The sequence below is a fragment of the Amphibalanus amphitrite genome, unplaced genomic scaffold (assembly GCF_019059575.1).
Source record: "Amphibalanus amphitrite isolate SeventyFive unplaced genomic scaffold, NRLGWU_Aamphi_draft 001241F_arrow, whole genome shotgun sequence".
NCBI classification, from domain to species: domain Eukaryota; kingdom Metazoa; phylum Arthropoda; class Thecostraca; order Balanomorpha; family Balanidae; genus Amphibalanus; species Amphibalanus amphitrite.
Window position 1 is genome coordinate 146,358 of NW_024882734.1, and position 27,498 is coordinate 173,855.

The 27,498-nt window shown below is 52.6% G+C and overlaps 1 protein-coding gene across 1 annotated transcript; it reads left to right on the forward strand.

Annotated features, from left to right (window-relative positions):
* The first annotated feature begins 209 nt into the window (after window positions 1-209).
* LOC122371413 lies at window positions 210-26,652 on the forward strand. Its single transcript, XM_043347719.1, has 11 exons — window positions 210-308; window positions 4,152-4,284; window positions 9,457-9,558; window positions 12,461-12,585; window positions 12,904-13,060; window positions 13,356-13,468; window positions 13,714-13,836; window positions 14,582-14,783; window positions 15,024-15,167; window positions 15,547-15,702; window positions 19,467-26,652. The coding sequence occupies exons 2-11, from the start codon at window positions 4,171-4,173 to the stop codon at window positions 26,220-26,222; spliced, it is 7,992 nt and encodes a 2,663-aa protein (XP_043203654.1). The 5' UTR covers window positions 210-308; window positions 4,152-4,170; the 3' UTR covers window positions 26,223-26,652.
* The last annotated feature ends 846 nt before the right edge of the window (window positions 26,653-27,498 follow it).

Genomic DNA, 27,498 nt, shown 5'->3' on the forward strand with positions numbered 1-27,498 from the left:
GGCTCTGTGAGCCAATTTTCAGCCAAATCGGGATGGCCCGGTCATGGGTGGTAAGAACTTTAGAGGGTTCTATCTCGAGAACGGTCAATATTTCCACCCTAGAGACCATGATTTTCGGAATCAGCGTGCTGAGAAGGCTCTGTGAGCCAAATTTCAGCTAAATCGGGATGGCCCGTTTCTCGCTGCTGGACTCGCTGCTCGCTGCTCGCTGCTAGTTTGACAGACGTCGTGAAATTTGCAAGAGAAATTTGACAATTTTGGATTAAACTGTGGGTGATGTTGAATTACGTCTTTTTGGAATAATGTTGGTGAGTGCATTTAACAAGTGTCCATTCATAAATATGGAGAACCGGCTATACTGATACCATGGAAAGCAGAGATGAAATTGCTATCGCTGGCGGTTGGCAGATCGGGGGGAGGGGGCTTTTTGGGCAAATGCCCCAAAAGCCCCCTAAATTTCAAAGTTCTCTGTGAATTGCACAGCAGTGTGTAAGGAATAAAAACTGATGAGTTTTCGGAAATTAAAGAAACTTGGGAGCATGCCTCCCTGCAGCGTCCACTGTCCAGGACTGCGTTTCTGGATCCGCCAGTGATTGCTCATTGATCTGCATAGTTTTCACTAGGGTGACCCACGTGCTCCGCAACGCAAAAAGGGGTATTTTCGATCGGCGGGTGTTTGGTTTTCTTGTGCCGGTTGGGTTAGCTGTCCATTTCGGTCGATTGCTTTTTGACGGCTAAAAGTTTTGGTTTGTGGAAAAATATCCATCGCATCGAGGTGCCCGTGTCTGATAAGCATGCTTTCCACTTCAGAATCTGTCAAATGTGTTTTATAATTGAGGTGCGTAGTTTTAAAGGGACTATCCCACCTTTAACATGGGGTTTGAGTTGAGATAGCCAAGTTTGCGGCGAGGTTCAGAAACCACTATCTATCTAGGCTGCAACCACCTTGGTGTTGAAGAAATTCGTTCCCTTCATTTGAAAATGGGCCTTGTACAAGGCCCTATCTTCAACATGGAGCGACCGTTAGTGTGACGTCCCTAGTAGCACACAACATTGATACAACATCGAGATATGTTGAAATCAGGTTGATTGTCAATATTGGTGCTTCAACACGAATTCAACATTGATTCAACGTTGATATCACGTTGAAATTTGATTGTGCTTTGTTGAATCTTGGTTGAAGTTCAACATTGTAGTTCAACATCGATACAACATTGTCCCAATGTTGAGTTCACAATATCGACAGATGTAGAGTTTCAACATTGTGATTCAACATTGATACAACATTGTCATGATGTTGATTTCACAATATTGATAAAAGTAGAGTTCCAACATTGTGATTTAATTACTATATTGCCCCGCGGTTGTGTTGACACTTGACAATATTGAAGGGAGAATGCTCCCTCGGGTGTAAGGGGTCCCATGAGCTCGACAGGTCCTAAGGCGTCAATCGGACTAGTAAGGGTGGGATCACTGAGGTTCCAACTAGACGAATATGGTCTTATAGAAATAGTACCTATTGGTATCTTATATAAGCATATACGTCTTGAATATGACATGGGTATAGAGAGTTATAAAGTGAATCGATCCTTAAATAAAGATAGCTCTACTTCATAAATCCTTTTATATCATCCTCAACCTACGTTGAATAAAGCAGCATTATTGTAATAGGCATTATTTTATTCGGGTGCCACCGGTGCCATTCAAGTATCACGGACCACGGTAGGTCCTACCAGTCGTGCGCTGAGCTCTTTCAGAGACCGTACCGACTGGAATCTAGCGACCGTTGGGCGCTGACCGTTTTGAAGACGCGGCCGGCAGCGGGCGGTCCCATCCTCGCCTCCAGCTAGAGAGGGGGAGACCGCGACAGGGGACCGCGCGTCCCCATCCCGTTGTGCCGGCTCGCAGAGTGCGGACGGGTGTGTTGAGTGTGTGGTGTCCAGTGTCGTCTTGCGTCTCCTCTTCCGACCATGTAGGTTTCCGCCAGTTTCTGCTGTGTGACAATCAGTGCATTTATCCTAGTTCTTGCAGTGCTAAGTTAAAAAAACTGGCGCTGAAACGTTCTCTTCAAAATGGTGGCGATCACCGTCGTCATTTACTTGCCTGCGGCAAAGGGAAAAAGTGCTGCTGGTGGCGTAATGTAGCGCCATGCCTTGAAACAGGGCCCGGTAAGTATAAAAGAATAGATGCAGGGTAGTGGGATGCATTAAGGGTACATGCGTCATACATGCACTTACATAAGTATCTATTATCTGAGCTGAAAATGACTGAACTGAATTTACTCAAAGGCCCAATTTAGGTATTACCGTTGTTACATAGGAATCTCCGCTTTGTTACAGGAGTGCGAGGCTCGACGGGCGACTCAACCCCCACGGCCCTGACTCAACCGCTCAAGATGTGAAAATGGCGGAGACTGAGCGGCGGCCGAGGTTGTGTGACGTGACGTGATGTGTGAAGTGTAGCTGACTCGAAAAAAGTGAAGAGCTGTGCATATATCATAGAAATACATTTTCCCCCGAATATTGACTGTGACGGTGACACTGGAATATTTTAGATAATTACGGGATACGTGATTTCGTACACGTATAGGTCTGTCGACAACATCGAGACAATGTTGTATCAATATGGAAACAATGTTGAATCAACCAAGAATCAACATCGAGACAATGTTGTATCAACACCGAGATAATGTTGAATCAATCAGAAATCAATATCGAGATAATGTTGAATCAACCAAAAATCAACATCGAGACAATGTTGTATCAACATCGAAACAATGTTGTACAATGTTGTCCTGTCAATATTGATACGATGTCGAAATTCAACATCGTATCAATGTTGAAAGTGGCTAACAGATTGACATCGATACAACATTGTTGTCAATATTGATACAACATCGATACAATGTTGATGTGCTACTAGGGGTCACCTCGTTTAGTCATTCTGATTTAAATGGGTTTGTTCGTTGAAAAATCGCTTAAAACTTGGTCTGAACTTTGTTGTGGTGCCTACAGAGTAAAAAGAATCAGCTTTATGACAGTAATGTGGCCTGGGGAAGGAGGTAATTTTGGGCTGTGACGTCACATATTTGAAAGTTTGTGTTTGAAATATGGGAAGCCTAAGATGTTTAATGAAAAATAAATGCCAGAACCGTGTTCCTGGTCATCCAATCTATAAAGTCGGGCACAATTTAACTGGTTTTAACAACATTTTAGAAGGTGGGATAGTCCCTTTAAGACAAATGAAAGGCGTAGATAATTTTCGCTAAAAATCGTTTTGCAGAGGTTTGAAACATTTATATTTTTAAGAATACTGTTGCTTGTCATGCAAACGTGATGATTGGATCTTGGAGAGAATTGAATGCTCTTTCCAATGATAGCATTTTCAATTGTCAAACGTATCAGGTTAAGCAGCAAATCCCGTGTAACTTTTTAGTGGCACATTATGGACAAATACCATTTAATTCAGCGATTTTTTTCCACATTGTTTTTGATCAGTTAGCTGTTCACAATTTTTCCATGAGAGGCGGTACATTTCTCTTGCCAATTGACGTTGTTTCAACTCTCTCAGTCTGATGGTCACGGGAAAATAAAATAAAATCCAAAATCCGTTTAAAACGGCACTTTTTGAAATGAAATTGCCCTCACACTTGCACGTGGCGCGTGCCAACCCCTGCACCGCACACCATTCGATAGCCCGTTCGATTCTCTACACGATGCTGTTTTCCCCGTACCGGTCGGGCCCACGGTTACCGAGATATTGCACCGGGACCGGACCCGTGTCGAGCAAATTTGGCTGTTTTCGCCCGTTTTTGCCAGCCGATTAATACATGTAAAGTCTATGACGCGAATTTGCACTTTTTGGGCACGCGCCACGCGCTCGCTATCGATCCGATCGAGCTGAGACCCATCAAAGGCACGTTGTCCATCCTTGTTCTATGAGTTGCGCAAACTTCAGCGCGGTAGGTGCAACGGTGTGACCTGTAACCCGCGCTACGTAGCACCATGTCGCGACCTTCGTAATAGACAGAAACTACGTCACCACAAATAGTAATATAGATTTTGTTGAAAGCAGTGCAAGAGTCAGAATCTCATAGTTTAGATATATCCCACTGTATCTTAATTTTCATGTTGTGTTGTTCCTTGCTACAGTGATGACCTGGCGGTGAGGATGGGCGAACCAGAGGTACAGCCATGCTGCCTCTGTGGCCTGGCTGAGGATGACCAGCTCAAGTATGGCCAGCTATTCAAGGTTGATGGGCTCACTGTACATCACTTCTGCATGGTAAGTTTCATCTTCACTCCTCTGCTTTGTAGACAGAAAATAAATACATTGAACATTGTCTACATCTTTATCTGAGTTTAAGAAACAATGTGTTAAATTATTTGTTTTCTTCAACGCAGAGCAATGACACCAGGGGAAGCCAAGTGGCCATTATTGGCTGCTGAGTCATGGGAGGCGGGCACAACATAACACAACAAAACAACACACGTCACATTTACACACATCCTTCATTTGTGCCACCACACTGCTACATACTGGTCGGGTCTCCATATTGCTCATGCAATAGCTATCCAGAAGAGTGTGGGGCGAGATCGGAGGCAGGGCATTGTAATGCGGTAGATACAGTGGCATACAGGACCCGGTGGAGCACGATTGCGTTCTGCTCTATTCAGAGGGGTGTTCACGGGCACCGCACAATGCTGCGTGCGGTGTGTGCGGGGTGTCCAGCAGGCGTGGGGGCAGGGGATGGGTAGGCGGCTCTGACGTCACGGCTGCGTGCGGTGGACGGTCCGCTGTGGCCAGTCCCGACCAGCAACAGCGGTCGCTGTGTGCGGTGACGGAAGGCTGACGTAGGGACGCAGTGGGCGGAGCTTGGAGGCTGTGTGCGGTCCGACCGCACACAGGGCCCGTGAACAGCCCTCAGGTACAAATTGAGCAGGTCGGTCTGGCGTGTGTCACACTCACGCCCATGTATGTGCTTCGTGACACTAAGCCGCCGTAAAAGGTATTTGGGCTGTCCTGTCTTGAGATTTTTATTAGGAGCGTGACAGACTGTGTCACATATTCTTAGGCAAAAGCCATTTCAGCACTTTCAGCACTTCGCTTACATGGCCATACGCATACCTCCCCCTGCCCGACACAACACGAGCACCGAACTTGATCAGCCGTTGGAGCCGAGGCGTCTAGGTGACACCAGATCCACCATTTACGACAATGGCGTACCAGATGGATGAGACTACTAGAGCCCGAACCGGAGTGGCCAGCGTACTGATCCGTAGGTAGTGCCTATTGTGACTGAGGCCGATCAAGATTCCGGCACAGCGGCGGACTACATATGAAACAGGAGTTGAGAACGTCATACTCTCGTCAAACGTGACACCGAGGTTCTTGGTTGAAAACGTTCCAACAGCAATGGTACGGGGACCCGGAGTTGCTACTGTACACGAACCCCAAGTCTAACCGTCTGTCCTGTCCAGTAACAACCGATAACATTGCTATAGACTGCCGGTCCCTGTACAAGAGCAGATGAGGTTTTCATGTGCGTGCCCTCTGACAGCTTATCGTTGTTCCCTGTGAGGATGCTGGAACAATTTACTCAGGGTCGCTGTACAGTAGCAACTGCGGGTCCCCGTACCAATGATCTTAAAATCATGGAACTTTCACAGGGAGATGAAACTTACAGCATGTAATATCCTCCAGAGGTCTAACTTTTATATCTCGGATCTTTCCTAAAGGTCACATGAAGTCAGGTCGGTCACGTGACCTCACCGTTGAAAATTAAAGTCGATGGGAAAAATGAAAACTGATATTTTAGCGCCGGGAACGATCTCAAACTATCTCAAGCACACGTAATGGTGATTTCTTGCACTCCTTGCAAGGTATGATGCTTCACTTTTGCATTGTTGACCATGCGTGACGTCATTTATGACGTCAGCTGGGTCAGAAGAGGTTTTCGTCAATAACTCCCGATCTTATTTAGCTAGCGAGTCGGGAAGGTCACCAATGGACTCAAGAAGGCCTACCGAATCGAATGATATGCGATATGGCCTCCTTCGACCAACTTCGTAACCGGGGGGGGGGGGGGGGGGTGAGGCGCTGACTTGACCTTGACCTGAGGCCAACACCTTAAGTTGACCTCACTCGAGCAGAAAGTATACCATTCGACACGCCTGAGCGAGGCAATTACAATGATGCCAAAATCGCTGTTTTGCGACCGTTTTTTTGCGAAGTTTTTTTATGAAAAACTGTACCTGTGCGTTGGGTCACTTGACTTGACCTCAGAGGTCACCGGTTGACCTGAGACCTCAAAATTGGGTACCAGTCGCTGCGTCTCGTAACGGCGTACACGCTCGTTTTTTTCCTCGACCCTCTAGCTCCATCAGGGGCGTAACACCGAGGGGGGGGGGGCTTACCAACTCCCCCCCCCCCTCGGCCGGCGCGTATAGTAGGAAGCCAATAGTTCCGGCCGGGCGAGGGTCAAGACTATCGAAATTGAGTTTTTGCGAAAAAAAAAACGTTTTCCTGCAATATCTTTTGACTCAAAATTCGCACGACATATTTTTGCATATCCAATTGAAGACTGCAGACAAAGCAATAAACTGTTTCATTTGATTGAATGAGTCACGATGCGACATAGTGTACGCATAATAAGTAGGTAGTTGGACATTTTGACAGCTGTGCCATCGCGGTCCAGAGAAGAAAGGTTGTTCCTGTATCTTGCGGTGAAAGTGGTTAGCTTTTGGATGCATGGTAACAGAAGCCAGCGGGGGCGTTCCACGATAGAACGTACCGGGCCCGTCACCCTCATCTCTTATATTTGAATACAAATCGGTCCCAGGGGTAATCATAGGCCCCCAAAGACGCGTGCCAAAATATCAGCTTCAGATAAAACTTTCTGAGTTATACATTTTTTTTCTGAGTTATGTATTTTATAACATTTTTTAACTTCGGATTGTAAGGGTGAATGTGATGGGCTATAACTCAAGAACGGGTAAAGCAAGCGACAGACGGCATTGCAAAGCAGCACTGAACACAAGCAAGCAGCACTGTAAAGCAGCACTGAACTTGCGATCAATCAAGGATTAATGTTGCTTTTAAAAACTCGAAAGAATTTTCTTTGCCGAAAAAAAATTGTAATATTTTTCATTTGCCTCTAATGTCCTTTTGCACCACAGCTGTTTGCATTTTATTTTTTTCAAAATAAATTTCAGGTCAGCGCTAATCGACATGCAAAGATAAAACTAGAAAGGATTTCCTTCTCTAAGTAACTCATTTTTATGCAAACTAAATGGGTTTCGGGGGTTGGGGGTTGATTCTACCCCAGCTCACCGTTTCGCCCCTAATGGAGCTAGAGCCTCGCGGAAAAAAACAAGCGTGTGCACCGTTACGAGACGCAGCGATTGGTACCCGATTTTATGGTCTCAGGTCAAACGGTGACCTGTGAGGTCAGGTCAAATGACCGTCAGTGGTTCGGTTTTTGGTAAATAACTTCGCAAAAAATGGCCACAGAGTCGCGATTTTGGCATATTTGTGCTCGCCTAGCTGAGGCGTGACGAATGCTATGCTTTTTGTTCGAGTGAGGTCAACTTTAGTATGTAGTTGACCTCGGGTCAAGGGCAGGTCAGAGCCCCTCAGGTCACGAAGTTGGGCGAAGAAGAGCATATTGCATATCATTCGATTCGGAAGGTCTTCCCGAGTCCATTGATGGCTTTCCCGACTCAAGCTCAATTTAGTCGGGAGTTATTGACAAAAAACTATTGTGACCCTGGTGACGTCATGCAAGGTCATCAATGAGGTGCGAACAAAAAATGAAATAAAATAAAATAATAAATGCAAAAGTGTAGCATCAGACCTCGCAAGGAGTGCATGAAATCACGGTACCATGTGCTTGAGCATGCTTGAGATAGTTTAAGATCATTCCCGGCGCCAAAATAATAGCCCATATTTCCCCATTGACTTATAATGGTGAGGTCACGGGAGCGGCCTGACCTCATGTGAGTTGTGACCTTTATGAAAAAAGTCCGAGATACCTATACGAGTTATGAGACCTCTGGAGGATACTCCTACTTTCATCTCGGACAGCTATGGTCATTGGCGTCCAAAACTAATCGAGACCGTTTTCATGGCGCAAAATAAGTATGTATGTTATAGAAAGAACACCTTCCTAGTTTTTTGCATAGTACCTACTTAACAATGAGCCAAATGTTTTTTTTTTACGAAATAAGAATTATAAAATTGGTCCAAAAGGCCAAAAAAGTGCAAATGAAAGCAAACTTGAGATGTCATACCTATATCAAAAATAGTTTATTTTTCAAAATTTCAAAAATTAATCTTTGTTTCATTGCAAGCTTACTGCCGTACAGGATTTGGCCTTTGGATAATCCGTCTTAGAGTTACAGCTCGCCAAACCATATCTGATAAGCCTGAGATTGTTACAAGTGGATTCAGACTTCAGAGCCCCTGAACCCCCGTAGGGGACACACCTGAGACCAAGTCTCGTCAAAATCCGAGAGATGAGAGTGTCAATTTGGGGGAAAATGGTACGATTTATCGTGGAATGCCCCAGCTTGCCGTCGGTAGGTACTAATTCTGATACCTTGGCGAAACGTTTTCACCCAACCGTTTTACAACCTCGATATCAGTGGTCAGTGATTCAGTAGTTAGAGTCCGTGGTTTGTTCTACACATGCAAATCACTGGCATTATCGCTCAGGATGCGTATAAACAAGACTCCACGATGGAATTTCAGTCGCCGAATAGCGTTGGTCGCAGCAAGCCGACAATTCGCCACGTGGCTTGTGTTAGTGTCACCGCGAAGACTGTATTGAGCATGGAGACTGCAACGCCGGGCGCCGCTGAAAATCTGAAATTTGATTCGTCCGGCGCCGCTCGAATTTTTCGCATAGACGAAGACACGTATCGCATGGTTTCATTGGGCGCAGGGACAAGGAAAATGAGCGGAAGCGCTTGATCCGTTTCGAGCGACACGCTTTAATAGATATTTAATGTCAGTACAGTTTAATCAAATTTTGGTTTGGCAATTGCCTATGAACTTATGTATTGAATCATTTCGGGTCTCATGTGGGTCAACCCGATACATAAGAACGGCTAGGCCATTTGTCGGTACACTTGGCTCGAAATTAGTGCACCTTCATGGATCCTTTTGGATCATAGCTGGATCAGTCAAAAGTGTGGCCCTCACTGGTCAACATGTGGTCTTGCATTGAACTATCTGACATGCAGGCTGTCTCGCCTACTCGTTTGTCGCCTTAGAGCGTCTTTTTGGTCTTAAATACATCACTTTATATGACGCGTACCTGTTACACGTCACAAAGAACCTATGCAAAGACAGCTACCTTAGATGCTACATCTAAGCGGTACTAACTGAGGTGTAGTTAGTACCGCTGCTCCGTCCTTCCGACGTCAACTCACGTGTGCGTGTCTGCTGTTGCAGCTCTTCTCGCCGAACCTGGCCCAGAACGGCAAGGATGACGAGGGCGCAGAGGGCTTCCTGGCCGTCGACATCAGGAAGGAGATCGTCAGATCAGGCAGCACGGTAAGTAACTATCAGATCAGGCAGCACTGTAAGTAACTCGTTGTCAGATTAGGCAGCACGGTAAGTAACTCGTCATCAGATCAGGCTGCACGGTAACTAACTCGTCATCAGGTCTAGCAGCACGGCCAAGAGTCGGTCTGAGGTGCAGCAGCACGGTAAGCCGTTGTCATGTCAGGCAGCACGGTAAGCCGTTCTAGGATCAGGCAGGGCACTGCGAGGAATCGGTCTCAGGAGCAGCAGTACGGTAAGTAAGTTTTTCTCAGTTCCAGCAGCACTGTGATTGACTGGTGAGTGGTCGTTCTCAGGTGAGGCAGCACGGAAGGTGACACTGGTTCTCAGAATGGGCCCAGCGCGGGCAGTTTTAAACCTCGCCGGCCGAGGGGGGGGGGGGCGAGTGCCGCCCCCCATAGGTTTTTTTTTCACGATAGCTCCGAACGTGCTGGGGATAGAGAGCTGAAACTTGGCATACCTGACCTTTGATTCAAGCCGGATCTTTTGACAGCAACCGCATTTTCGGGTCAGGTCAGGTCACTGACCTATGACGTCATAAGTGAACCTATGCACGGCTTCAGATGTCGCAACTTCGCAACGCCCTCACTGCCAGAGTAGTTTTCACAGGGAAATGAAACTTGCAGGATCTAATATCCATTACTAGTCTCACAACTTGTATATCTCGGATTTTTCTTAATGGTCATATAAGGTCAGGTCATTTTCGTGACCTCACCATTATAAGTCAATGGGGAAAAATGAAAACTGCTATTCTGGCGCCGGGAACGATTTCCAACTATCTCAAGCACACAGAATTGTGATTTGGTGCACTCCTTGCAAGGTTAGATGCGTCACTTTTGCAATGTTGACCTTGCGTGACGTCATTAATGACGTCATTAGGGTCATATAAGTTTTTCGTCAATAACTCCCGATCAAATTGAGCTAGCGAGTCGGGAAAGCCACCAATGGACTCAGGAAGAACTGCCGAATCGAATGATATGCGGCATGACCTACTTTGACCGATTTCGTGACCTGGGGGTGCTGACCTGACCGTGACCTGAGGTCAACACCCGAAGTTGAACTCACCCAGATAAAAAGTATATCATTCGACGCGCCTGAGCGAGGAGAACACGATGCTGCCAAAATCGCGGCTCTGCGACCGTTTTTTGCTAAGTTATTCGCCAAAAACTGAACCGTACCCTGGGGCACTTGACCTAACCTCAGAGGTCACCGGTTGACCTAGGACCTTAAAATTGGGTATTATCTCTGCGTCTCGTAACGGCACACACGCTCGTTTTTTCCGCGACGCGCGCTATATGGGCGCAAAATGACCTTAGCAGTCGGCGCGCCCTAAAGCCCCAATCAACAAACAAACAAACTAGCTCCACCAGGGGCGAAACGGCGATGGGGTTCGTACCCCCCCCCCTCGGCCAGCGCGTATGTAGAAAACCAATACATAGGTCCGGCGAGGGTTAACCCGGCAGGCGGTGGGCCTACCAGCCACCTTCCGCGCGGTGGGGGGGGGGCACTTTTTTGCCCCCCCCCCCCCGTATCTCCGAAACTACTGGACGGATCCGGAAAATTCAAACGACGTTCGATAGCCCTGTCAAATTTGTCAAGGGAAACCAAATTTCATTGACCTCGGGGTCACCGATGACGTCACAGGTCAGGTCAAAGATAAAATGTTTCACCGTTCACGGGGCTTCTAGGGAAAGCGCTATAACACCGAGTAAAACGCATTTTGTCGAAAATCAGCGATAAGGCGCCAGTTGTCTAGTACATATGTTGCTATTAGAGGTCACTGGTCATACCAGGTCAGGTCACAGGTCAGGTCACCAAAGGTCACCAAGGGTCACCACATGAGCCCAACTTTACTAAGGTTATGCGATGCATGTTTTATGGCCAGTTTTTCATTTCCAACTCAATGGTGTTGGTTATAAGACCATCAGGTACGGTTTAGGTCACTTTCTGGTGGAGGTCAGGTCAAGGTCAGGTCAAAAAAGGTCAAATTTCAAAGTTGATATTTTTGCATAAAATGGGTATCGATTCGATGCAGCTCGTCACGGGGAGTCTAATGGTGGTCTTTGTTTTGCGCTACGAGGTCTAGAATTGCTAAAAATTGAGTTTGAAAATTTGACGTCATCAATTTTGAACAGTTTTTTCGCTATAACTTGGTCAAAAAAGAGGTATCGATCTCAAATTTGGTATGTAGATAGAAGGTGGTAGGGGCTATCACATATATTCCGGTTTTTTCGAAATTCAAAAAACTTTTTGGATTTTTTGGCTATTATATTCAAAAAATCTATTTTTTGATTTTTTGGGGTCAAAATCCAAAAAATTCGAAAAACCGAAATAGCAGTTTTGTAGCTCTTTTAATTCCACACCTTTTATGTCTAAAACATTTTTCTGTATCTCTAAAGCTGTAGGCCTGACAGCTCTTCCCGCGAAACCTTTTTTGGGTCGAAAATGGCAAAAATGACGTCACTCTGACGTCATTAGCGGCCAACCTATCGTAGCCTTTGGAAAAAAATTTGGTCACCATGTGCGCTAGCTGCTCCCGGGAGGGTACTGAAAGTTTGGTGACGATCGGCGCAGCGGTTCTCGAGATATATCGAAAAAACTAAAGAGGGGGCAAAAAATTGCCCCCCCCCCCCACCGCCTGGAAGGTTAAGGAGCGGCGGGTAACAACGCTGATGCCAATTGAGGGAGGGGGAGGGAGTGAGTGGAAGCTGACGTAAAGGTGATCCACAAGGTGATGCGTTAGGCGTCTGGCGTCGCATGGTGTAATTATTTCCATGCTCTATTTTTTGGCTTTGGTAGATGTTACGCTGCGTTTTTGATTCCACGGTTCGGGGTAAGTCGCCGTTTTGTCATCTGACTAATATGTGACCTGTTGACCTCTGGTGGCCCCCAGTCATGCTGCTACTGCACCAAGGGTGGCGCCACTGGGCTCTGTATGAGCATGAAGTGCAAGAAACACTACCATCCCAGCTGCGCGGTCCGGGCCAGCGGCCTCCTGCAGTTCTTCGGACAGTTCAAGTAAGTGAAGTGATAATGCTCTGACATCGTTCTCCTATCACGCTTGCACTGGAAAGAAAATGAAATTATACCTCTGTGACTCTTTTGTTGGAAAATTGTGGCTGATTTTGATTCCCTGTCAAGCTAATTTGATTAATTTGACGATTGTCGATTCAACCCTGCAGCGCACGGAGCACTACTGCTCCGTCACATTTGGTTGAATAGATCAGCACCAGTACTTACGATTTTGGTCGACAACTGTATCCCTTGATAAAACAAATGAGTACGTAATTCCCAATGTCCCCCGCTGACCCTCCCCCCCCCCCCTTCGTTCGGTAGGTCGTTCTGCGAGGAGCACCGGCCGCGTCAGAACGTGGTGGGCAGGGAACTGGGTGAGAGCTGCGGCATCTGCCTGGAGCGGACTGACCCGGAGGACGACCACAACGTGCTCTGGACGCCTTGCTGCCGGCACTTCTTCCACCGCGCCTGTCTACAGGTGAGCCCCGATGACTTCTGAGAAGCCATGCGCCATAAAATCACAAATAATCACCCCAAGTCTCCAGGCTAGACGCCTGCTGTGGAGCCGGGCATCGGCACGGGGGGGGGGGGGGGCTGGTTGACGGCGTCGGAGTCGTGTGTTGCCGCTAAGGGTGTGTTTTGTTGAGTTGTTTCAAGCTGATGCTGGGAATGTATAAGGAATAGGCATTGAACGCTGCGCATGCCTGTGTCCTGGCGCCTGGTGACCGCATGGGACCCGATTGACGGCCAGACTTTGTTCCCCGCCGCCACAGAGGATGGCCTACCACTTTGGCTACTTCTTCTACTGTCCCGGCTGCCGCAACAAGGACAACGTCAGCGGCTTCCTCAAACACATGCGGCACTTCGGCATCTTCATTCCAAAGAGGTTTGTATTCGATATTATGTGCAAGTCTTCACTTATAGGTCTGTGTTTGACGTAACAGATTTTGTGAAAACATTTTCCGTCATTTATCATGCTTCGCATTTGGTTTCAAACACCGTTTGAGGAAAGGCGTGTCTAAGGCAGATTGACCCCCCTATGTTTCCTACAAATATTAGCTGGTGGACAATATGATGTATGTACCCTACCTATTTCGGAAATGTATAACGCCGGCTCTGTCCCTCCTACAGGGACGCCAGCTGGGAGATGGTCCCTAACGCGTTCGGTGAGCTGTTGGAGCGGCACCTGGTCTGCGACGTCCGCTACTGCCTCTGCAGTCAGGGACGCTCCCACCAGGAGAACGATACGGACAGGTGGGTGGTCTGGCGATCTCCGAGCTACAGAGAGAGCGCTCTACTCTACGTAAGTACATACGCTGTAGGGTAGCTGGAAAGGGTATGAGTGAAGTGTAAGGGATGCAGGCGCAGCGAGTGAATATGGTGAATTCACACCTATCCGTGCTTCTATCCTCAGGAAACAGAAATCCTTCTCCTCCACGCCACAACCCCCTTCCGGGCTGGACAGGCAATTTTATCTCATGCGGGCTGCTCCCTTGGAGCGGCACCGCTGCTCCCGAGGGAGCGCACCCCGTAGCCGGGTGCAGTGAGTGCCTTGGGGCTGGGTGGCCTGTCCTCTGGACGGGCTCAGCCCCGGCGACTCACTAGGGTGCCTGCCCAGACCAATGTCTCCCCCTAAATCCTATCATCCTTCCGGCTCTGCAATGGTCTTGTCGACCGAAAGGGCCTAACCCAACAAAACAAACAAAATATGGTGAATTGATTATTCCGTCGATCGAGGGAAGTGTGTGGCGCAGATGTTAGATCCGTCCATATTTAATTCTTATTCAGCTAACGGTCGGTCTATGATCGTTTGTCGGATGTAACTAACCTCACCAACCTGTGTACCCGTGAGCTGGGCCCGACCCGGCGTTAGTTACTGTTGTTCCTCTAGTTCGTAGCGGCTCTGTGTGTGCTGTCTAACGTTCATCCCCCTCCGCACCCAATCTGCCTGTGTGACTGTTGTGTGCTTTGCGTGTCTAACGTCTCCCCTCTCCCCCAGCCCGTGGCGGCTGTGCGTCTGCGGCACGTGCGGCTCGGCCGGCACCCATCTGGCGTGCTCCGACCTGGACGAATCGGTCACCGTGTGGTCGTGTCCGTCCTGTACCCTGGAGCCGGCCCCGGCCAACAAGAAGAGCACCCTGCGCGAGTTTATAGCCAGCCGGGCGCCGCCCGGAGCGGGGGCGCCGCCGCCGCTGCCGCAGGTCAGGCGATGAGATCAGTAGAGCGGGGGAATGACTCTGAGACTTGATTTACCATAATTATTGTCTCTTGCATCGTGCTGGCATTTTCGTTTTGCGTTGCGTGAACTCTATGTATCTGAGCTCTAATTTCTAATAAATATCAACGACTTATCCATTTTCTGTTCGTCATTCATGGATGTGGCCATGGTGCGGCGAATTTTACGCACGGTTTGACTCACGCCCACACCACTGTTTCCTCAGGCCGGTGAGGGCAGCAGCTCGGGGCCCGCCGCGCCGCCGGCACCCCTGCTGACGGCTGCCCTCTCACTGCACGAGGTGCTGGCTCAGCTGGACGAGCCGGAGCGACTCATCAAGTTCACCGTCAACCCGCTCTCAGGACTGTCGGTGAGAAGCAGGGCAGAGGCTGCAGGAGGCAAGGGAAAGAGCTTGGGTGTTATGTAAAGGCACAAAGTGTTTCGCAGGTAAAGGCACAGGCCAACCGACTACTCGTATGCGCGTGCTTGATTACCGCCTTCCCCGGCCGTTAGCCGTCTTTCGTGCTCAGGTGTAAGTACGGCCGATTCGCTTCACATCTCGTATAACACCGTGTTTGTTCGTGGCCTGCGTATGATTGTCCCCCCCCCCCTGATTCTCCCTCACAGCACTGACTCTGCCGTCCGCTCCCTCAGGTTCAGACGCCATTCGTTTCCTTTACCAGGTGCGTGATCTGGGCACCTGTGGTTTCTCCCAGCCTGCTCTTACGCCATTCCTCATCTCCTCTCAGGTTCAGACGCGGCCCGTATCGGGCGCGCGGCTGGCGGCGCGGGAGCCCGGCCGGCGGCCGGTGGCGTTCAGCGCCGAGGACCTGCTGCCAGAGGCCGTGGTCTCAGTTCAGGATGTGGCGCAGGCCGAGCTGCGGCTCTGGTCCGAGAATCATGTGGTGAGTGGATGCCAGTGTTCCATTTGGTCAGAATTTTGGTTGGAAAATCACAGCTAGTGAGGAAAGTATTTTCGTCTTTAAATTCAGAAAAATTGGCATTATTTGAATAACATGTTCCATGCATACGAACAGCAAGGTTACATGTGAATTGACAGTTAATGCATCCACATCATTTTCTTTCAAATACTGTCAAGATCCTGGCATGAAATCCTGCTTTATCAATTGACGATAACTGGCATTACTGATGACACCCTTTTGCGAAAAGTTTGTATGAGTTTACTTCCCTTTTCTTATCTTAGGATTTCTTTTCTTCATTCTCACGCCCAACCAAAGTCCAACTTAAGAACGCTCAGGGTGGACGGGGGCGGAGTGGGGACTGGGTGGATAGTGGAGCGGATGAGATGATAGGAGCGGAATCATGTGAGGGAGTGGGTTATTGGACGGGAGCTGCATAAGAGTCGACCGTGGACCGTGGAGGGTACTGCTGAAACTAAGGGACGATACTCAGGACAAATTTGGCGGGGATGAACTTAATTGAATGACGCGAGAAAATATCAGGCGTCAGTGACTCAGAATGAAATTTATTTTGTAACTTCTGCTATACAGTTTAGGCTGCTTTCACCAGTTCTATGAGAAAATAGTCCGATAGCTATGTACATTTTACGCAATATTACAGCCTTGTACACAATTAAATCATTCACTTCAAATATCGTACCATTATTACGCAGTTCAATCAAACATGTCTGACAAGCAAGTCTTGTGCGAATCGGCCATTGGCGAGAATTAGCATTGGAAGTCGCATGTGCCTCAGCTTCAGGGGGCGGTTGGGGCGGCTGAGCATTATACGGGACCGAACACTACCGCTGAACCCCGTCCTCAATCTGCCACTCGCTTCCTGCAACGACCCACCTCGGTGAAAAATGTAAATCAAATTCTCCATCTTAACATAAAGTTGCTATCTTAACACGCGCAGTGGAAGGGGGGGGGCCGATTCCGCCCACCCCTCCTGTTTTTCGCCAATAGCTCGCGCCGCAAACATAATAAGAATGTGAAATTTCGGCTACCTGTCCAGAATTTAACTGCGGATCTTCTCGTGCAAGAAATAAGAAAATCGGGTCACAACTTTTCTAGAAATAGCGGTGTAAAGTCAAACATCCTGCCGCCGCCGCGGCGCGGCGGCCGGCGCTAGCCGTTACGCGCCGCCTGAATTGTAGACTGTGCCGGGGCGGGACGTTTCCGTCTTTACATCGCGCTCCTTACCGCTGATTATATTCGATTCGCGTCAAATTTTATGAGAAGACTAAGAAATGTACAGGCAATATCATGGTCAAAGAATTTTGAAAATCGGCCGGTAACAACTTGAGTTATGAGTGTGTAAACACAAAATTGTGATTGCCGCGTTTCCCGCGTCGGCCGGGGGGGGGGCGGCATCCGCCCCCCCCCCCACCCTTCCACTGGGCGTAGTACTCGCAACCCTTCCACTGCGCGTGTTAAAGCTTTGCTAACGATATATGGTGATCCTTAAGAAAAGTTGCTAACGACCATCTACATCTGTCTCGACTGGCTTATATCATGTCCAAGTGAGTTGTAAATACATGTCACATAATTACTAGGAACTGCACTTTATATCATATCGCATTTTTATAGGAAAAAATCTGCCTTCCACAAATAATGATGTTACCTTCCATTACTCGTTTCTCACTCGTTTTCCCATTTTTCGAGGTGTCTATCAAGTTGAGTTACTTTCAAGCCGACGATGGTGGGGTGGGTGTTGAGTGGCACGTGCACTGTGCAACGTTCTGGAGTCGAACGAATAACAGAGATGTGACTTCGTTTGAAGCGGAATGAACATTCAACAGTGGTATCTGTCTGGTCTCGTCTTTTTTCAGTGGTCTCGGTCTCTGACGGCCCAGAAAGCCCGGACTAGAAAATTCCGTGAAATATTTACTTGAATGTCCCGAAACCGAAAGCAAAAATTATATACGGCGTACAGATGACGGTCCACCAGACTTGATTTGAAACACGACTTATGGCGCAAAAAGGGTGGTTATGATAGTTGAAAAATAACGTTTTGCCAAGTGTTTTGGTTTTACAAGAAGCGTTGATTTACCACCCAGTTCCATGACAACACATTGTACTTACGTGGCGTTGCAGCTCGTTCTATGAGGCTAATGCGCACTGCTATTATATCAGTACCATGGCTGCGGTTTCAGAACAGATGCTTTTCAGCTTCCCATCTAAATCTTATATTCATAGCCATTGCCTTATTATTTTTGGTGATCAACACGAGATTTGGCATAGTACCGGCAGCCTCTTCTTTTTCATTTTTCGAGTGCTTTCGTAAAGTTCTTAACCCGCGCCCCGTAGGGCTACCGGCGGACCCTACCACCCGTAGGGGGGGGGGGCCGTTTCGGCCCCCCCTAAGATCTCGGAAAGTTACCGGCCGATTTTCAAAATTCAAACGGCGTTCGATAGCCCCACCCGGGAACTACCTTGTGACCAAATTTCATTGACCTAGGTCAAACCGATGACGTCACAGGTCAGGTCAAAGGTCAGATTTTCACCGTTCACAGACAATTCAAGAAATGTGCTGTGAAAGCGAGTAAATTGGTAATTTATTGAAAACCATCGATGGTACATTGTTCGTCAAACACATACTTTGCTATCTGAGGTCAGTGATACCAGGTCAGGTCACAGCGAGGTCAGGTCACCGGGGGTCACAATATGAATGTGTCGTGTGATACATGTTTTATGGTCCATTTTACATGACAAATGCGATTATGTGGGTTAGGCAGCCTTTGGGGCCAGCCTAGGTCACGTTTTGGTGAAGGTCAGGTCAAGGTCAGGTCAAATTAGGTCAAATTTCAAAGTTGATATTTTTGCATAAAATGGGTATCGATTCGATGCAGCTCGTCACGGGGAGTCTAATGGTGGTCTTCGTTTTGCTCTACGAGTTCTTGAATTGCCAAAAATTGAGTTTGAAAAATTGACGTCATCATTTTTGAACAGTTTTTTCGCTATAACTTGGCCAAAAAACGAGGTATCGATCTGAAATTTGGTATGTAGATAGAAGACGGTAGGCACTATCACATATATTCCGGTTTTTTCGAAACTCAAAAAACTTTTTGGATTTTTTGGCGAATATATCCAAAAAAATGCTTTTTTGATTTTTGGGGGTCAAAACTCAAAAATTTTAAAAATTCGAGATAGCAGTTTTGTAGCCCTGTCAATTCTACACCTTTTATGTCTTGATCATTTTTCTGTATCTTCAAAGCTGTAGTCCTGACAGGTCTTCTCGCGAAGGTCTTTTTTCGGTCGAAAATGACAGAACATGACGTCACTCTGACGTCATTTGTGGCCAACCTATCATAGCCTCTGGTAAAATTTTTGGTCACAATGTGTAAAATTGATGCCCGGAAGGGTCCTGAAAGTTTGGTGGCAATATCTCCAGCCGTTTAGGAGATATCGACCGAAAAGGACAGGGGGGGGGGGGCCGTTTCGGCCCCCCCCCCTACGGGGCGCGGGTTAATCGAAATACCCGCGATTTATCAACCGCTTCACTTGTTGGCTGATTCTGCCTTATTGGTCTTCGTGAGTACGCGAGTATATCAGGTTTTGCGTTTGGCCCGTTATGTGTATGCGTGTGTGCGAAGTGTGCCTGTCGGTGGCGGCGGACCGCGCGCGTTGTGCCGCGCTGCGGCTGCGTCCGCCCGCCTCCGCTGGCCGCCGACTGAGTCGCCGCTGGGGCGTTCCGTGTGTTACAGGCGGCAGCGGAGGCGGGCGGACAGAGCACCTACAGCGCGGCGCGGCGCCGAGACGCCACCGCTGTCGACGACGCGGCGCGACCGCTGGCCGCCGCCCCCGCCGATGGGCCGCCGCGCTGGGCGGCGCGCGCCGCGGCCAGTAACGCCGCGCCGCGGCCGACGGCCAGCGAGCGGCAGCGTCTGCAGCTGGCCGGCCTGCCGCCGCTGGCCGAGCTGCGCGCCGCACTCTCGGCCCTGCAGTGTCCCGGCTGTCGGGCCGACTTCCGCCTGCTCAGCGAGCTCACCTACCACTACCAGAGCCACTCGGGGGAGGCGCTGTTCTACTGCCGCATCTGTCAGCAGCCGACCAGCCAGTGGGGCTCGTTCCACCTGCTCGACCACCACCCGGACCTGCGCGCCGAGGAGTGGGCCTCCTACGTGGACAGCACGTTCCAGCAGGCGCAGGCGCTCATGGTCCGCCTCCTGCTGCACCGGCGCAACATCAAGGTCACGCTGGACCAGGGCCGCACCATCGCCAGGAACTTCAAGGTGATCATGGCGTCGAGTGCCGACCAGGCGGGCCAGTCGTCGGCGCCCGCGGCCGCGCCGGCCGGGGAGCGGAGCAGCAGCGCGCCGGACGACGCCCAGGTCGCCGACTTCGTGTGCGACGAGTGCGGGGCTGTGCTGCGCACGAACAGCGCTATCGCCTCCCACCAGTTCCTGCACTCGGCCGCGGCGCGCGACAAGTACGCCGGCCGGCCGCACCACTGCGCCGACTGCCACTTCGGCAGCGGCCAGCTGTACCTGGTGACCCGCCACCGCACGCTGCACCACCGGCGCACGCAGGGCGCGCTGCCCGGGCCGGCCGCCGCCGCTGTCACCACCGCCATTCCGGCGCCGCGCCCGGCGTCGGCCGTCACGCGCACCCCGTCGCCCGCTCCCCCAGTGGCGAAGAGCAGTGTGGCGCCGCTGCCAGCGGGACCGCTCCCCGTCACCCGCATGCCGTCACAGTCTGTGATGGCGTCGGCCGTCTCCGACAGTGAGGTGGCGGCCACGGCGCTGTCCGGCGGCAAGTACAGGTGTCCCCACTGCCGCAAGGTGACCAGAACGCCCTTTCTGATGAAAACTCATCTGTACTGGCATTCGGCCGAGGCGGAGCGCCTACAGCGCCCAATGGCCTACCACTGTCCGTTCTGCTACTTCGCTGCCAACCGCAGCCAGAGGGTGGCCAGACACATCTCCAGCGTACACAATCGGCCCTACCAGACCTTCCAGAGAGCGTGCCCCTCGTGCCGTCGGTTCATGTACAGCCCACAGAGACACAACTGCCTGCCCGAGAAGGAAAAGGTGAAAAAGTCGACCAGCCTGACGATGCGGACGAGCCGCAGCATCAAAAGCAGCGCCATCAGTCGACCCAAGCTGGTGCGTCATCCGGCGCCGAGCTTTGCCCTGACTATGTCTGGTGATAAGATGGCAATGCCGGCCCCTATCCCGCTGACTGCGTCCACTTCCAAAGATGCGGACCATCGGTGTAAACTCTGCGGAAAAGAGGGTACCAAGGAGTGCGTGCGGGTGCACATGAAGTTCCACACGGCCCAGTACGAGCGCCTCGGTCGCCAACGACCATTTCACTGCCACTTGTGCTTCTTCTCTAACACGAATCAAAACTTGATGTGCAAGCACATGGTGGTCACCCACAACTTGGATCCCGCTTCTTGCCAAACACTATGCACCATTTGCAATGAGATGGTCTTCAACGTGAAGGCGCACGCCCGCTACCACAGACAGCAGGGCGATGGTCCAGCCGCCACCCAGTCTCCCGTGAAAATCGAACCGGAGCTGCTGCATCGCGCGGTCGTGAAGACGGAGCCAGGAGAAGAATGCGCCAGCGAGGAGCCGGAAGTGGCTGGAGCCAGCGGCGAGCCGGAGGAGGCCGAAGGGTCCGGCAGGGTGGTGACCGCCGGCTGCCTGATCGCCTGCGGCAACGCCCAGAGTCGTCTCGACTGTCCGTTCTGTGACGCCTTCTTCGACTCGAAACGGATGTACGACCGCCACATGATGCTCAGCCACCTGGTGGGCGCCGAGACGCGCCACGTCGTCTGTCGCTTCCGCTTCTGCTGCGCCGAGTCGACCCCCACCCACGACAAGCTGTTCCACAAGGGCAGCGAGGACCGCTCGTTCCGCTGCAGCCAGTGCGACAGCACGTACACGTGCGCCGAGGACCTGCGCGTGCACACGACTCGCCAGCATGCCGACGAGTCGGTGCCGGCGTTCGAGCTGCGTGAGGACGGCCACTGCTGGTGTTCCAATCTTCGCTGCGGCGGCGAGCTCGGAAACATCAAACACCACTTGATCGCCTACCACTCTGTGCTGGTGCGCGGCTTTCCGGGCCCGCGCGCCGCCCCCTACACCTGTCCCAAGTGTCCGCTCAAGCTGGAGTATCACAAGCTGATTGAGCACATGCAGCAGAGCCACGGCTGGGCCTTCAGTCCGGGTGTCGAATACCGCAGTCCCGTCCACGTGCGTGACATGGAGGTAGGCTGCCCGCTCTGCTATCGAACCTTCTCGTTCGAGTGCCTGTTCATGCACATGCAGGAGAATCACCAGTGGACCTTCCTGGACTCCCGAGCGGGTGCCAGGGAGAGAAAAACTCAGCCGTCGCCGCGCAAGCCGAGCACCACCGTGGCGTTGGCCGGTAAGCTGGTGAAGCAGGCGGCTGGGCGACACCTGACGTCCTCCGCGGCCGCTGATCTAGCGGGCGCCTCGGGCTCTTCGTCCGCCGCCAGCGCCGCCGTCTCGGGCTGCACCATCTACGACTGCGCGTTCTGCGACGCGTTCTTCAGCAACGAGCATGATTACAGGATGCATGGCCGGAAGAACCACGCTGGGTTAAAAAGCTCCAACCACCAGAACCCGGAGGGCCTATGCTGGGCTCGTTACTGTTACTTGGCAAATGATCGTCGCCACACCCATGTCTACCACAAGAACCTGACCAAGCGCACAGTGGGGTGCCGTAAGTGCGATGGTGTATTCACATCCAAAGGCTATCTGCGGGAGCACATGAAGAAGATGCACAGTGTCACTAATCCCGTGCGGACTCTAATGGGGAAGGCGGTATGCAGCTGCGACCTGAGCAAGACTCGCTCGTCGCTCGAGCACCTGTGCACGCACCATTTCCCTTCGTACCGGTCGCCGCCCGGGCCGAGGCCGCAGCCCTATTGGTGCTTCGAGTGTGGCGTGAGCATGAGATACGAGGAGCTCAAGGCGCACCTCACCGCAGACCACTCCTGGCGCCTCAAGGAGAGCGGCACGGACCTGGCCAAGGTCAACGCCAAGGTGTACAGGAGCCGCGGGCTGCTGCCGCCGCTGGACTCGGTGTCGTCGCCAGCGGCTGCCTCCCGAGCAGTGGCGTCTCTGCCGCGCTCTGTGTCGGTGACCGCCCTGCCGCCGGCCAACCCCCGGCCGCCGGCGCTGGTCCCTCAGCTGGACGCAGCTCGCGCCTTCTCCGGCCGGCACCGCATCAGCGAGCTGATCGACGACCCCGCCCGACTCGACTGCCCCTTCTGCGACGCGTTCTTCCTGGCACTCAACCGCTACATGCGCCACATGCGGCTGGCGCACTCGGGCTCCAACGGCATCACGGACAGCACGTGCACGTTCCGCTACTGCTACAACATGTCCTCGCCGGCCACCACCGAGAAACACATCGCCACCTTCCACAAGGGCGCCGCCGCGCTGGAGCACAAGTGTTCGTTCTGCGACAGGATGGGTCGCTCGGAGCGCTCCATCGGCGTACACGCTGAGATCAGTCACAAGTCGCAGATGCAGCTGGGTGTCCAGGTGGGCGACGGGGCCGAGTGCGTGTGCGACGCAGTGGGCAGCGAGTGCGAGTCCAACAAGTCGCTGCTGTGGATGCACTTCGTGCACAACCACTCTGTGCAGGTGCGCAGCTACCCGGGCCCCCGGTCTCGGCCGTACGACTGTCCCGTCTGCCTGGAGAAGCTCCCTTTCCGTGAGCTGGTGGACCACCTGAGCACCACACACATGTGGCGCATCAAGACCGACGGCGAGGAGGCGTTCGGCGTCAACCGGATCGACAACCGCAACTTCCTCGACTCGATCACAGTGATGCAGGTGACGGGCGGAGCAGGCGCCGAGCCGCCGGTGCTGACACCGGCCGTGGCCGGCAGCTCGTCAAGCGTCCCGCGCAGGAAGGCGACTGCTAAACCCGCAGACGGAGTAACCGAGGCGATGGCCGCCATCATTGCATGCCCGTTCTGCGACGATTTCTTCGACATCCCCACCGAGTACGAGGAGCACGCGTTGATTAACCACTCGGGACTGAATCGGCCGGAATCCATGTGCCCGGTCAAGTACTGCTGCGCGCCTTCCGGGGCCAGGCACCTCGCTCTCTTTCACAAAGGGCTTCTACCGCTGCACTGCCGCAGCTGCGACGCCTCGTTCCGTTCGAACAACCGTCGCAACAAGCACATTGTGCGGACACACAAGTGGATCGTGAACCGGTCAACGGCTAAGAATCCGCTGTATCGGATGTGCTCGTGCTCGGTGAAGTCCGTGGGCGGTATACACATGCACGCATGCCACTCGGTGGCGGTGCGCGGCGTGCCCGGACCGCGCGACGAGCCCTACCTGTGCCCGGTGGCCCAGTGCGACCTGCAGCTGACGTTTGAGCATCTGGTGGCTCACCTGACCGAGGAACATCACTGGCAGCTCAAGTTGGAGGGAAAAGATCCGTTCACAGGTTCGCCGCCGAAGACCGCCAAAAGCACCGTCTTCAAAGCAGGCCCGGCCAACCGGCCAACCGTGCCGGGGTTCCAGGCTCTGAAGGTGAGGCAGACATCCGCCGTTCGCCACGCGAAAATGGTGTTCCGGTGCCACTACTGCCCCATGTCCGGCGCCAGGGACAAAGTGCGTATCCACCAGAACACCGTTCACCGGCAGGCGCACGGCGCTTTCATGCAGTTCGCCCGCTCTTGCGACAACAGGAGCGGCTTATACTTGTGTCCATTCTGCCCGTTCAAGAACAAACGTCTGTGGTCGTTTCATCTGCACCTGGTGCGCTCTGCCGCCTGCCGGCAGCAGCTCGGGCCGTCGGCCGAGCCCTGGCTGGAGAAGAGCGACACCGACCCCAGCGCAGACCCCACGGCGGCCGAGACGGCGCCGCGCGTGGCGCCGCTCAAGATCAAACTGCGCACCACCGACTCCGGCACACGCACAGGCAGTGTGGGCGCGTCTCCTAGTGGTGGCGCCAGGCCCGCTACCCGCCCCGCTCCAGCCCGCCGCAAGACACCGCCGATGAATAGTCATGGCCCAATGGCTGGCCAGTTCTGGTGTCATTTCTGCCTGATCAGAGGGCAGAGGGGGGAAATGAAGGTACACATGATCGAAAAGCACGGTGAGGCCTACCACGCATTTCTTGCGTTCGCCAATCAGAACACGCGAACTACTCACGGTGGGCGCCGAGGATATTCGTGTCCTGGCTGCTTCGAACATTTCGACAAAACCTGGCTGCTGATGCCGCACGTGGCAAACTCGTCCTGTCGTGACCGGGTGGGAGCCGAACAGCAAGTCTGGATCAGCCAGTGTCCACCCATTCAGGATAATATGTACGGCGGTGACAAGAGGCCTGGGCGGATGAAGATCTTCGCAGCTGTTGAGGATCCGCCAGCGGCCTCCGACTCTGAGCAGCCGACGGCTTCCCCGGCCGAGGCGGACCCGCTGCAGCTGTCAGACGATGAGGCCGACGAGCCTCGGTCCGTGCTGCCGGGCCGGGCTGCCGCACCGGCGGACGGCGCCGAGAGACCGCCGGCCGGCGCCGGCCGCAGCGCCGCGTCTGATGGGGGAGGGGAACGGCCGGCGCCGGCGCCCGACAGGCCCAGCTCGGCGGGGACCACAGCGGTCAACCCGCCGGCCGCCTCCGCTCCAGCCCGCCGCAAAACGTCGCCGAAAAGAAGGCCCGGCACAATGGCTGGTCAATTCTGGTGTCACTTTTGCCTGATCAGAGGGCAGAGGAAGCAAATGAGGGAGCACATGATGGATAAGCACGGTGAGGCCTACTACGCATATCTTGCGTTCGCAAAGCAGACCTTGCAACGTTTAGCCAGTGGGCGCCAGCGACATGTGTGTCCTGGGTGCTCTAGGCAGTTCGATGAGACCTGGTTGATGATGCCGCACGTGGCACACTCGTCCTGCCGTGACCGAGTGGGGGCCGAACAGCACGTCTGGATCAGCCAGTGTCCACCCATGGATGAAAACATGTACGCACATTACCGGAAGCGCCAGCGGTCGAAAATTGGTGCGGCTGTTGAAGATCCGACAGCGGCCTCCGACTCTGAGCAGCCGACGGCTTCCCCGGCCGAGGAGGACCCGCTGCAGCTGTCAGACGATGAGGCCGACGAGTCTCAGTACGTGCTGCCGGGCCGGGCTGCCGCACCGGCGGACGGGGGCGAGAGGCCGCCGGCCGGCGCCGGCCGCAGCGCCGCGTCTGATGAAGGGGAACGGCCGGCGCCGGCGCCCGACAGGCCCAGCTCGGCGGGGACCACAGCGGTCAACCCGCCGGCCGCCCCCGCTGCTACTGCCAGTGTACAAAGTTCGCAGACATTCGAGTGTTTGAAGTGTTCGGCGAGGTTCTCGGACAAAGCGCTGCTCATCGCCCACAGTCAGAGTCAGCACAGCACGCGCAAAAAGCGAACGCTGACGCCGGACAAGACCCAGCCCCGCATCGACTCATTCTTCAAGCGAGCAAAGTTGGACTAGCGACGTGTTGCGGCATAATGACTCCGCGGTGTACAGAGGCACGCTCGGCAACGCTGCACGTTCCACGGGCTGTTGCGTGTCGGCGGCGATCGTATTTCCTGGTTCAGGTTCTCGCCAGCTGAGGCGTTCTGTTTTGTAGTACTCCCGCTGGCGCCACTCAAGGCTGTTGCGCGCTCGCCCGCTCGCCGCGAACGAAGCTGCTGTTTGTCGGACGTCGGTGGCTGACAGGCTGCGCATGTGCCCCTCCCCCTGTCCTTCGCCCCGTGTCCCTGTGTGTGCAGCGTTTTATGGAGGCGCGGTAGGCTGACGTGTGGCGGCATTTGCTCTTTCGTTCGATGGATGTGACTAGTTAGGGATGGCTGTGTAGATATTGCTGTACTCGGTGCCGTGTACATGTTTGTCTGTTCGCAAATACAGACCAGCTCTTCGATGAATTTGTCTCTCGCGTTTGCGTACCGACAGGGCTTCTGGAAATGCCGTACAAGGAGGTGGGGGTGGGGAGGACCATTCTAGCCCGGTAGGTCTAAACATTCCCCTTAACAGCATCGCCACTATCAGGGAGGGGTCACTGCCATCGCATCCGTTGAATACGCATGCGCATGATGAACAGATGTCGGATATAGAAGTGGGAATCATCACGGGGTACTGGGCAGGGGTCGACTTGTCAGGAGCGTCCTACGTGCTGCTTTGCTACGACACGATCTGACGCGATATCGTCCGCCAACCGAGGGCACCACCCGCCGCCAGCGATTTACTGACCGGGACGCGTCACCCAATGTTCTGCCCGATCTTGCCACAGCCGAATGACCAGTATCTGAGAAGATCGTTGCCTACGTAGGTGCCAGCTGGCCAGGACTAGACACATTTCCCCTGAAAACCTACCTCTCGACCGAGTCCGGAACATCATTCATTCATCATTCGCGTCTGCCTCCTGATCAGATTAGATCAGTCGTTCTGTCTCTCTCGCTCTCATTCTCTCGGTCTCGCTCCTTCCTAGCTAACCTCAGCACTTCCTCTAGTCTCTACCAAACACATTCATTTCTGATCCCACTCACCTGCGGCCAAGTCTCGGGGGCTGCAACGACCTGGTTGTTGGGTGTTGAGATGGGCCGAACCAGCTCCACCCTGACGGTCCCTCTCTACCAGCGGAAGAAGTTGCTCGATATGTTCGCAGCTACCGCTGGTAGTTGCGAACCGCCGTCATGGCCGTGGCGTCCCAGGCACTTCTGCACCCACCCTTCGGTCGTTCTGCACCCACCCGGCGGTCGTTCTCAGT